At 44.7% G+C, this 13,157-nt stretch overlaps 1 protein-coding gene across 15 annotated transcripts in view; it reads left to right on the plus strand.

The window, feature by feature from the left end:
• TCF7 (transcription factor 7) overlaps positions 1-11,458 on the plus strand; it is a 139,762-nt gene extending 128,304 nt beyond the window's left edge. For 6 of the 15 annotated variants that reach the window (XM_075900375.1, XM_075900374.1, XM_075900379.1 and 3 more), the window contains one exon: positions 7,156-11,458. In XM_075900375.1, coding sequence (XP_075756490.1) covers positions 7,156-7,474 — 319 coding nt within the window. In that variant the 3' untranslated portion in view covers positions 7,475-11,458. The other 9 variants (XM_075900382.1, XM_075900390.1, XM_075900386.1 and 6 more) reach the window with 5 other exon arrangements.
• The last annotated feature ends 1,699 nt before the right edge of the window (positions 11,459-13,157 follow it).

Consider the following 13,157-nt stretch of genomic DNA (forward strand, 5'->3'; position numbering starts at 1 on the left):
TTTTCTGAGTGCTTTTAATTAGCATACAGTGCTAACACTTTGCTTTGCCTGATGTTGCTTACCAACTAACACACATTGCTGGAGTGCTCCTAAGACCTTAGCATGCTTGCTTATGTTTTACCCTGACATCTCATGTATTGTATAATAGCAGCTATTCTGAAATTCCTTCTACTAATACACAACAGCCAATCTGGAGGCTGCAGAAGTGGGTGCTTGTGCATGTTTCCTCATTTCTGACATCCACCTCTGACAAACCTCCAGCGAATATTCATTCCAAAATGGGAGATCTTTAACAGATTAAAAACAGGTTGGCCCCTCAGAGGTTGTGTCTTCCTCTGGTTCTGCTGGGATAAGCTTGGTTCTTTTATGGACTCCTCCTCCATCCCCAACATTTAGAGGAAAGATAATGGAGTCTAAATAGTTGGTGAACCTAGTCTAAACAATCATTAAAGACTCTACAACTTGGGTTATCAAGTGTATTTTATTGCAGCAGTTTATCTTTAAGTTGCATAGCACGCATGTAAACTTTACACCACAAAGGCTAATGTATCTAACCTGACGTGGCAGGCATCCTTAGTGTTTGTAATTTTAGTGTTTAAAGATTCATTCCATTTATTAAACTTTTCCTCCCCTCCCCCAACAGATCTTTGATTGAGTATAAACATGGCAATGTGTTTCCTGCCTGCATCCACCTCTGTAGCACAGCATCAAAAATGCCTGACATGACCAGGGGAAACAACTTCACCGTGGACTTGTCTACAGTGGAAAGTTATCCTGTTAGAACTCTTGTGAACGTACAGCAAGAGTGAACATTCAGTTTACACAAGGACTGACATGTTTAATATCATGCCAGCTGGTTCACCTTAAAGTTAACCCCAACACTGACTCTTAAGTACAGTGGTGCTTATCTACACAGAGAATACATGTTTTAACAATGCAATTTTTCATTAGCAAGCTCAGAGACAGGTGTGTGCCTGAACTAGAGTACTCTATTCAGTCTCTGCTCAAGTGGGACATCTAAACAGGGGGTTGAACTAGACTGACTACAGTAGGTAGGAGATAGTTCTTTTCGACCCTTAGCTGGGATTCTAAACTGAAAATCAGTATCTTCCAGGGAACGTTGTTCCCCCTCAGGCTGGGGAAGAGCACCGTTTTAAACAATGACTAGGGAGAAAGTGGAGAGTATCCAATGTTAGGTGGTGTAAAAGGCTTATACAATAGGTCTTACTGTTGGAAGAGAAATTAGAGATTGGAATAGAGAAAGCCTCGAGACCACGTAAACGGAGGGAGGAGAGCAGAAATGTGATAACTTTAGTCACAGCCTTCTTGCTGTAACGTTGAGACTGTCTTGACTCCTGCGTGCTTACAGTTAACCAAGCCTAAGTTAAATCTTAGCATTTTCAAATAATTGGACAATGGAATAAACACTCAGTGACTCACCGCCAAGTAAGATTATGGAGAGGATGATTACTAATAAGTGCACTTTTGAAGCATCCATCCTCATTATATATGAATGAAGGGGCGCTGAAGATGCTCTTCTACAATGATGTATGGGGTGGAGTGCATGACTTAAGCAGGGCCTTCTCTTCTGCCTGGAGCCATGTGAAAGTCTGCTGTTCAGAGTGGTTAGCGTTTGTCCTACAAAGGGATCTGCTGCATGAGACTGGGACGATGTGAAGCTAGTGGAATATTTTAGTGAATGTCCATTTTTCCATTGTCTGTATTTGAAAATGAATATTTCCCCTTAACCTCTAACCAGCTCTGTTTAATCTCAGTCCATTGAGAAAAGATGTAGACCTGATTGTTTTGTTAGTTCATTCAAATAATTCTCTCTAAATCACACCCTCTTCACCCACTTCTTTATAGGAAAAATTCCTAGTAAGCTTTCCTGACCCAAAAGGTTGAATTTTTGAGCAATGGAGTTGTCATGGCAGCAGCTTGTCTTTTCCTGGGCTAATTAAACCAATAAGTAGCCCAGGCACCAACATAAACATGAGTTCTGCCCTCCAGGAAGTCATGCTCCTTTCTGTACAGGTTAGACCTCCCTTGGGCCAACATTGTTGGGACTAGATTGGTCCCAAATGAGAGAATTTGCTGGATCAGGGAGGTCTACTGCCACCAGCCCTCAAGTCCATCACTGGCTGCCCTAGCAGGCAACCCTGCCTCACCCTTTCCACAATGTGGCTGGACTGCCTGCCCAGCTACTGCTAGCTCCCTGGGCAGCACAGACTCCAGCTCCTGCCACGGGGCTCTAGTCCCATTCAACTGGGAGCAGCTGCAGGGCTTGAACCACAGGGCTCCAAACCCAGCCGTACATAGCTCCAGCCCTGGCCCCATGCAGCCTGGGGAAGCCGTGGGGCTCTGGCCCCACATTCCTGGGGGTTGCCACAGGGACTCTGACCCTACACTGCCGCAGGGCTCCTGCCTCAGCCCCACACTCCCAGGGGCTATTGAAGGCTGCTACAGGGCTCCGGCCACATCCCGTGCTGCCCCCAGCCAGGCTACTGACCTTGATAGCCCGGAGCCTAAAGGTAGAATCTCTGATCCAGGAGCATCCATGGTCCTGTTGGACCAGGGATGTTGCTGGACCAGAGAGTGCCGGATTCTGGAGGTACAATCTGTATGTGGCTTGAATCACCTGCCAATCTTGCAGGTTTTCTTCTAAAGGCACCTCAGGCACAAGTCATACAGGTCACGGTTTGGCATGGATTTCTTGCAAACAGTGCAGGATTTAAACCCCGGGGCTTTCAGCATGCCCCAGCATTTGGGGAAGAGCAACAGATGTGGGCGGGCCTGCCCACTCCAACTACTGCTTTACAGCTGAAAGAACAAAGAGTGGAAGATAAGCAAATGAAGAATTAGCTAGGGCCTACAGGCTTGCTGACACAAGACAGAAGGACAAATTCCAGCGCCACTTTGGACAGTAAGAAGGAATTGAAGGGTGGGGAGGCTCAGGTCAGCAGTGGTTTACAAGAGCAGCTTGGCACCATTCCAGGGGGCTCCACAGCCAACCCAAAGGGAGCTGTTGGGAAAAAGTTTCAGATGTTCGTGCACGCAGCGTCTGCGCACACCTGATTGGAAGAGATGTGAACAAGCACTCAAGGAAGAGCTGACAGCCCAGACAATTCTATGTATTCCTGACTGGTGACTTTCCTCTTTGCCCAGGTACCTCTGCTGGTCCTAGATTTATTAGTGTCTCAAATTGAAGGGATTTGGCACCCTCTGACCACGTTCCTCCTCTGGCCAACCCACCCAATTCCCTAACCCTGCAGTTTTTCTTCTCCAAAAGCTTGCCCCTCTTCCTGCTCAACCATGGGCATCATTTCACTCTTAGCTGTGGCTCTGGTTGGTGCTTGGTGCTTCAGTGGAGGTATTGTACAGCCAGTGCAAAGACTTGGGGATCTAGAGATCCTGTGGAGGCCCAGGTCGGATCAAGGACCTCTTTCAGAAAGAATCTAGGTGGGCAAGTGTTGGAAGCAGTTTAGCAAGGCACTAGGGATAGACTGATTCTTTGGGGAGCCATTGGTGGTCATCTGCTGTCCTTGAGGCTATCCCAGCCTAAGAGACAGAACCAGGAAGAAGGATCTGGTAGAGAAATCTGAATCACCTCTTAGCCTGCCTTCCTAATGCGGTAGCCAGTGCCATCCTTGGGGCAGCCTTTGTTGGCTGTCCAGGACTCAAGCCCCCAACCCTGTGCTCCCCAGGCAAATGCCATATCCCCATGTCCACTCAAGGACTCCTACCACCTCCCTCCCTTTGGCTGTGCCAGGAAAATGGGTTTGCCTAGAATGGGCTTGCCTCTCATAAAACCAAACAGAAAAGACAGACTCACCAGGCAAATGAAAGGGGCTGTCTGAGGGCACTCCTATCTGAAACTTCCTCAGTTCTGTACCTTTCTAGGCACCCTTTGGTGTGAGGGATGTAAATCTCCTTTCCTCTCTCCCCAAATTCATATGGGAGCATTGCTGAGAAAGGGTTTCCAAAGTGAGGGTGGGGAAAGTTGGTCATCGTGGTTTCCTCTGGGTAGGAGGTGGGAGCAGAGCAAATATCTGGCACATTCAATTAACCGGCAACCCCCATTCTCCATGAGTGCCCAAGAACAAAGCCTTCACTATACTGACAGAATTGGAAAGGGTGGGAATAAGGGTGCTGTAGAGCAGGACTCACCACTGGGCACACTCCCTGGTGGCTGGTTGTGGTATAGCACTTGCGGCTTCCTGCCAAAGAACCCTGTAATAAGCAGAACTAAGTCTGTTTAATAACCTCCCTGCTGCTCCCTCAAATGTCTTCCTACCTCAGCCAGTACGCTACCCCTTCCCCCAGAGCACCTTCCTAGGCTCATCAAAGACCTAAATTTCCTTCCAAAGTGCCAGAGGTCTCAGGTTTCACCCTTCCTGTAGTGCCTGGCTTGCAGGATTCCCCCTGGAATTTTCCAAATCCCCAAAGAAAAGTTCAGACCAACAACTTTTGTCATTTGTGGCTTTGAATTGGAGTTTTTTCCACAAGACTTCAGCAGCACATCAGGGCTGACTCCCTGGAGCTTTGTCCCTAGTTTGAGACCCATCACAAGAACTATCCCCTGCTTTTCCTTATTCTCCTTTCTGACACTGGTCAGCCCATTTTCTGACAGCAGTGTCTCCTCCAGCTGAGTCTTCTCTAGCCTTTTGAGGAAACATGACTCATTTCCAGGTGAAGGTGAACCTACTAATTCAACTACTTGACACCTCTCTAGTGCCAGCAGCTGCACTAATTGAGCTTTCAGACTCCTGCTAACCCTCTCAGTACCAGTGTGTGCCTTACACACTCTCAAGGGCCCTGACTCAAGGACCTGCTGTTTGAGCCAGATAATAGCAACCCTTTCTGTGCCTCTGTTCATCACTATGTTACCAAGGCTGAGCTCCCTCTTAACTGAAGGGATTTACCCCTGCTGCTGCTTCCTGTTGTCCCCCGCTCGTAGATTGACTTACTTCTGGGGGGGGGGGGGGTGTGAGACTTTCCCAGCCATAGCCAGTGCCAGCTCTCTCGGACAAATGCAGCACTGTTGGACACCAAGTACACCTACCTGGGTTGTTGTATGATGGCTATCATTTCACTGCCCATCTCCGCAGAAGTGATTTTGGGCCCTGTCACAGGACGGTCACTCACCACCACGGCACCTCCTGCTAGTAGCACTGGGAAATAGCTCATATCTGCTCACCAAACACCTCCTTCTGGCTGGTGTCTCCCTGGGTCTGTTCTGGACTCACATCGCTCCCAGACTGCGGCGTCCTCTTCAGGACACTGCCCTCCGGGAAGGGGGGGGGGGCGGGGGCGGCTGTTTATCAGTCTTTATACTCTGGGGTCCTTTCCTGTCAGGAAACCCCCAGTTTCCCTATATCCACCTTGCCTTAGTGACCCACTGCTAGTCTTCATCTACCACTGCCACAAGGGCAAACCACAGTCTGAAATGGCCACTGATTGGCAAGGGGATGGACCTGCTGCCTTTGCCTATCCTGGCCACCTCTCTGCAGCCCTAGCACTCTGAGGCCTTACTTCAGGCCCTCAGCCTGGGATTGAGGCCAAGCCAGAGCTTCTCCAGCACTGCTCTGTCCTAGAAAGTCCCCAGCTTCCCTAGCAGCTAGGTCCCTCCTGTTCCCCAGAAAGAGTCATTCCCCTTGCCTTCCAGAGCCCTTATTTATACAGCCCACAGCTGGGTCCTAATGGGCACTATCAGGGCTGGGTTTTACTCTTAAAGGGCCAGCGTGGAGCAGACACCCCATCACAGGCCCAATAGGAACAAAAGCCCTCCTTAGACTTACTATTTTCAGTACAATATTGGCCAGCATCTTTATTCCTCCTGGAATCCTGGGCTAGACATGGAGGATAGATTTGAGAATCAGCCCTTTTCTCCAAGTTAATACATAAGGCAACACTTCCATCGCAATCCTCACACACTCCCTTGGTTAGACGTGAGGGAGGGGACCTAGCCTCACAGTTGTACTTAGCATAGCAATTCATGCCTAAGTCATGGCACAAATTCCACAAATCCAGGCTTTGTTTGGGGTCTCATTTGTAGGAAGTCAGCAAGAGTGCCAAATGCCATTTTTAGACGAGGAAAGGCACAATTTGCACCAACTCAGTTTGCCCCACAGGTCAAGCAGGGATAAGTTAGATGAGTGCTATCTGCAGCAGTCCCTGGGTCTGCAGGGCTTTGAGCTGTTGCTGCCATACTTGTAGTTCGGGTCGGACTTCTGTATTGGAACTAGTTGAAAGTATAGTCATGGCCCTAGACTTGGGTCAGATTCTGATTTGATGTAAGTGAGTGCACCTATTAAATCACCAGAAGAGGGGGGCACAAGCTCTCCTACATCTAAAATGGGTGCAGGTAAACTGGACCTCTTGGGATTTCAACCCATTTACATCAGGTCTGGATTTGGCCTGGCTCCCAATAGATCCGCAACTCAAAGGCAACTTCTGAAAATGCGCATAAAGTTGTTTTTGGAGCTATAAATGGTCATTAGAGACATTGAAAATAATGGTCAGCTGAAGACTTATTTCTTGGTTCATTCTGGATTAGTCTAATTGTCCATTCTTATTAGAAATCGAAATGGTTAGACTCTTTCAGGTTATTTGGTGAGCTGCATACAAGACCTATAAAACAAACTATCATATTGTTGCTAAAAAAGAACAAACCTCATTGGATAGGGCTTTTGCTGCTTTATCCATCATCTTAAAGTAAGGTTGAATGCTGCTGTTATGCTGCCACCTAGTGAGAAGGGTTGGAGATCGAATGTAATTAAAGCACACACTCAATTTTATTGAGTTAGGCTGGTTTCTATTGATCTCTTGAAGTTACGCTGCAGCTGAATTTGGCCCTCCACTTCTGTTCTGCACACTGTTAGATAACTGAGATGTTCAACTCTGTAATGTATGTTGAGAGAGCCTTTTGCTGACAAAGAGTAGCAAAAAGCAATAGTTACAGGTCCAGGAAGACAGGAGCTGTTGGCCGAGCATTGAAATAAATTTGATTTTGTAATTTGATGTTCTGTCTTTGGCATTCATTTCTGCTGTATGCCCTCTGTTTACAGTGAATACTGTAATATTAGTTTTCATTTTAAATATATGACACTGTAAATTCACCCTTTATTTACAGATAACTCTCTTCACTGTTCTTAGGAGGAAAAAGAAGTGCATTCGGTACTTACAAGGAGAAGGACGCTGTTCCAGCCCAATTTCTTCCGATGGAAGTGCTATAGACTCCCCTCCCTCTCCTCTGGATTCACTCCAAAGTATATCTTCTGCTTTTACTTCAGACAAGCTTGCTACATCTGCTGATTTCACACACAAAGAACAAAGCAATCCTTTTCCCACCTCTATTCATGCTAAAAGTGCTCCATGCTCCTCTGGACTGACCACTCGGTGCTCATCCATGCCACATGTATCCGTAGCATCCAGCAACTCCTCAGAGTACAGTGTGCCATCAACAGGAACATAATGCCACACTGTACAAGTCAACACTTACCAATGCATTGGACACTTTGCTTTTACCAAGTGGTTTTGCTGCCCATTGAAATAGACTGGAGGCCCATCCAAACTACCCACCCTGCTGTAAAACTATATTCAAAGTCATGGGGCAGCTGTGTCCTGATCCCCAAAATGATTCGAAGATGCTGGAATTGTCAACTTTTTTATCTGGAGCAAAGATAGAAAACCGGTGTCTCCCTCCATAGAAATGCTGAAAGGAGAACTCACCAAAACTAAAAATGCCACTCAGTAAATGAATCTTTCATCCCCATCCTGAGCTTCCTTTTATTGCATCACCTGTGCAAGTAGCTGAAAGTGAAAGATAACTCCCTGGCTTGTTGCAGTAGATGGTAGATGCTATAAATCTTAAGCATTGGTTTCTGTTTCTTGCATCCCAAACAGCTTTGAATTGTAGTTAGTCACAGCTCTCTTGTAGCTATTTCACTATGGAATTAGGAAAGCTGGTACAGGATCATTTTTTTTAAAAAGCCCATCTGTCTGAGAGCTAAATCTCAGGCAGCTAGATTTCACACTGCTGGCTTAGAAGAAAAATGAAATATAGGCAAAGGTAGTGAATATTATTAAACTTCAAGGACAGGAAAATACTGTTTACAAGTAACAGGTCTTTCCAGACCTGTCAAGTTTCCTTGGTGTACAGAATGTCAGACAAAAGATGAGAGTGCTCACAAGACAGAAAAGGAAGTTTGGACTGGCTGCTTGAAGGTCTATCTAGTCAATGTTTCATTGTTATAGAGCCAAAATAATATAGTAACATCAAATCAGGTGCGGAGTCCTCCTTGCTGCTCAGGTTGCTCACTGTAAACACTGGAGTGTCTGACTCCTTCACGAAAGGACCTTGCAAAGGCTCAAAATTAGACCTCCTGTGCTATTAAGCCAGTACTTTTACAAGTCTTTGCACAATCTGTGCAAAGAGTCTGTGAGCTTAATCAGCCCACTTGTTAAGTAGAGGCTGTATGTAAGGGCAAAGCATGGCCTGCTGCATGGAGCTGATGTAACTTGCAAGCCCCAGTGCACTCCCTCCCTTACTCACACACCTGGGCTATGTCTACACTTGCGGCTTCCTGCGCGAGAAATATGCAACTGAAGCTAAGCGTGGAATAGTGCCAAGTGTCATTTGCATACCTAATGAGCCACCATTTTGCAGAAGAGGCTCTTGCACCAGAAGGAGCTGTCTACACTGCCCCTTCTTACGCAAGAAAAACCCTCTTGCACAATGCCGTTATGCTGATTATTTTCAGGAATAATGGGGAATAAGCCCTCTTGCGCAAGAGCTCTTCTACAAGAAGGCAGTGTGGACAGGCAACAGGGGTTTCTTGTGCAAGAAAGCCCTATGGCTAAAATGGCCATCACAGCTTTCTTGCACAAGAGCATGTCCACACTGCCATGGGCGCTCTTGTGCAAAAGCGCATCTCTTGCACAAAAGCACATGGCAACGTGGATGCGTTCTTGCGCAAGAGTTTTTGCACAAGAACTCTTGCACAAAACAGTTCTTGCACAAGCATCCTGCAAATTATTTCCTCTCCACTCCCATTTTTATCTAATAGTGTCAAATGTTAATACAGTTTCTCCATCTTCAAACTTATCTACCAAGTTCTGATATTTTATTTATATTTTAAGACAGGTAAACAAAAACTTTAGGGGCCAGATTCTGATCTCAATTCCACTGATGTAAATCCAGAGTTACTCCACCAATCTATAGAGCCCTGCAAATCTGTGGATATCTGTGGCTCATTTTTGCAGATGTGGATGCGGATACAGATAAAAATTTTGTATCCGTACAGGGCTCTACCATTTAGCCTTACTCTAGCTTTACACTACTGTAACTAAGATCAGACGCCAGAAACTTGTGGGTGTTTTCCTGCTTTACAAAAACATTCTGGACTGAAAAGTAAATTACCATCAACCATTGGGGGGGCGCAGAGTCCTATTAAACTAACAAAGTATTATATAGGCTTGCAAGAAATGTAAAAGGACCTCTATAATGTACAAAATATTTTTGTATTTTTTTTCTTAAGGCAATTTTTTACATTAGAATAAACATACTTTTTAATAGGTTTCTATATCAGAGATTGAAGATTAGAAAGCTGCTTATACAATAAAGCACCATAGTTATTGGGTCTCCCCTACTCCATTTAGTTCCTTTTGCTTCAAGTTCCTTAGATTTTTTCTGAAAAAAAAATTGCAAGAAAATCTAAAGCTACTGCTTTATTAGTCTCACCTGTCTATGCAATGTAACCTGCACTAGCACTAATGGAAGTTACAAGCATAAATCCAAAAGAGCCTATTCAACCCTTAGACCACTGGCATTGTCTGACCTGACCCACATGTCTATGTAAAAGCATGTGCTGACAGTCACCACAGGGTTAGTTATGTAGCACTGGATCAATAGTTGAATGATTTCAAACTTGGAAGACAGCATAGACAAGTGGATAAAGTTGAAGCAGGTGATTATAGCTGCAGTTTTGCCAAGGACTCTGTGAGCCTAGAAAAGTGTCTTCACTCTGTGCCTCCATTTCCCCATTTATAAAATGAGAATGCTCATCTTTTTTTCCAAGTAGATTCTCAGCTGTAAGGTGCTGTAGATGTGACTAATACTATTAAAACCACACGCTCGTGTTCAGCTGTAGTGTGGGTTAGTGGTTGGGTATGTTAGTCAAAAAACTGGGTGTGACAAATGAAACTTGCACCTACCTGATAGGTTATGGTTGTGCAAAACAAATGTAACCTGCTCCCTCAGTAGACCTCACAGGAGGGTGCAAATGCATGGACAGATTGGGCTAGCCAAAGCCACAGGATGCTAGGGGGGAAATCCTGCAGTATGTCAACAGCACCTCTTGATCAAATGCCAAACACAATTCTGAAGTAAACAGGCACCACTACCATTGATTTCAGCATTCAGTAGGAGTTGCACCCACTTAGCATTAAACTAACTGGGATCCCAAATGTGCACAGTAGTGTCTGACATGGTCTAGGGCTGCACTGAATTGGGAAGGGCTATCTAATATCACATTCTACTCTTAGTTGCTGTTCATGGCCCACTACTGCAGGAGCTGCTCACTGGTACACTATAGCCATGTGCCCTTTCTGTGCTACCGCTTTTCCATCCAAAATGGACAAGTGATATTTGCATACCAACAGAACCAGGATGATTACATCCCTTTGCAATCTACACCTAGGTTCTGACTGATTGATGTCCACTATCACTAAATGTGACCATTAACCTCTAGCCTTGTTCTAACTTTATGCACCAAAAAAAAAGCCTTACTGGAGTTGTACAAGTTTAGCTATAGGACCCCATCCTCTGCTCTCAGATATCAGTATAAATTCAGTAAGTCCTCTGGCTATAGGGCTGTAACTCCAGTTTATACCAGTGTGCATAACACAGGAAAATTTGATTTTTTTTTTGAAACATGCAAAAAAAGAGACCTTTAAGCTGCCCGTTCAAAGGGAAAATGTTGAGTAAATGTTATCACCTTTTATAAACATGTGATTGATAGAAGTGTTGTAACAGAAGCCAAAACAGAGAACCTAATTTTATAAAATACCAAAAAGTCTTTAGAAGTATAGGAAGTTTTACTCTTTTTTAAAAAAAAAAGGAATATTTGCCCATGAATTTTTACTGCAGCAAGTTTTAATTTTCATGTAGCAATTTCAGTTTGTTGCCCATTTGATTTGTTTGAATGTAGAAGTCACAGAAATACCACTTCATTAAGTCAAGTAAAACCACTGTATGTATGTAGCACAGATAAGTGTTTCGCAACTGTACTTTCATTTGTCCAATAGCTGTCCATCATATACTGTAATTTTTTTTTACTTCACTGGGTTTGTATTTTTTGGCTTTTATGTTCAAAATATGTTTATAGCTTTATAAATAAAGAACTGTGCCAGCCTGGCCATACACAAAAGGGGCCACTGCAGGTTATAATCCTCTAAACTTCTCTCAAACTCCCTTACTATTTTAAAAGAAAATTCCTGTTTCTTCTCTACTCGTAGAAGGGCTTTTGCACTAACTGTAACCAACAGTCACTATATGAATGAGATGAATGCTAGCAGCTGAAACAGTCACTCTTTTCCATGAATGAGGGCCTCATTCAGTCACCCTTTCCTCTGGCTCCACCAATAAGGGCTGTATCTGTAATTAAACATGTCAAGTGGTGTGGGAAAGAACAAAACAAATGGTCACGGGCACAGGTTGCCTTTAAAGAATGAGAGGGGAGGGAGAGATGCAGCTTCATTTCTTTTTAACTATTTTGAAATGAACGTAGTGCTGGTAAAAGATGCCCTCTTAATGCACATCACTTGTAGAATACAGAGGACAGTAGCCCAGGCTAATATACAAATTAGACCATAAGAATGACCATACTAGGTTGGACTAAAGGTCCAACCAACACACCAACCTGTCTTCTGCCAGCAGCTAATGCCAGGTGCCCCAGAGTGAATGAACAGAACATGTTATCAAGTGATCCCACCTCTGTCACCCATTCCCAGCCTCTGACAAACAGAGGCTAGGCTCACTGTTCCTACACATCACGGCTAATAATCATTGATAGATCTATCCTCCATGAATGTATCCCATTCTTTTTTGACCCTGCTAAAATCCTGATCTTCACAACATCCTCTATCCTGTAGTTCCACAAGCTGACAGTTGCATGAAGAAATTATTTCCTTTTGTTTGTTTTAAACCTGCCTATTAAAATATTTCAACCTAGAATGTGGGGGGGTTCCTCAAACTCAATTTATCTTGGGGTCAATGCTCTCACATCCTCCTACTGGGCCAGTAGGCACTCCCCTCTGGTAGGGGTTGGGGGGCAGGGGAAGGTCTTCATGCATTCTCTCCTCCCCCCCCCCCCCCCCCCGCCCACACACATCTCCCAGTAAATACAGAGCCCTATCTCAACTTGTGCTCCCAGTGGAAAGAAAGGGATCTTTTCTCCAGCTCATCCAAAGAACTCACTAAGATACATCGCAAGTGTCAGTTAAGCAGTAGATTATGGCCCCAACTAAATCATACTGAGTTGCTCCTCAATCTGGCATAATGAGCTATTTTAATGGGGCACTCCCATACACCTGTAGTTTTCAGGGTGAGTGGAAGCAGCACTATTAAGCATGCTTCATACTTTAGTCTCTAACTTGGACTGTTCTACAAACAGCAGTTCTCACATTTCTTCTCCCTTTGTACACACCCCAGAGCCATAAGGACAAATTTTTGCCTCGTCTAATCTTCTCCCCAGCAGGGTAGTCCTTAGCACAGCAGTGTCTAGTGACTGTCATCTCCCCCCCCCACCAAAAAAAAATCAAGGGCAGCTTGAAATCTCTTTAAGCAGCAAGTGGTATTTTAAGAGGGTATGATCTGCCTTAGAGAAAACACCACTTTTCTCAAAGTTTGGCATTGGTAGTAGTCAGCAGGGGTGATCCACATCTACTTATAACTTGGGAGATTCTTTGGTAATAGCAACAAAAGCAGTCTTGAATGCGTGGAACAGCTTGGGTAATACCATTATTTGGATTAGAAATAATGATGCACTTGTCTCAGCAGGTACTGACGTTATCACAGCCTTGGAGCACTATGCTATGATTTTTTTTTTAAACCACACACAATTGAGACTAGTTTGACCATGAGAACAGCACAACTC

This window comes from Pelodiscus sinensis, chromosome 17, assembly GCF_049634645.1.
Source record: "Pelodiscus sinensis isolate JC-2024 chromosome 17, ASM4963464v1, whole genome shotgun sequence".
Lineage (NCBI taxonomy): Eukaryota > Metazoa > Chordata > Testudines > Trionychidae > Pelodiscus > Pelodiscus sinensis.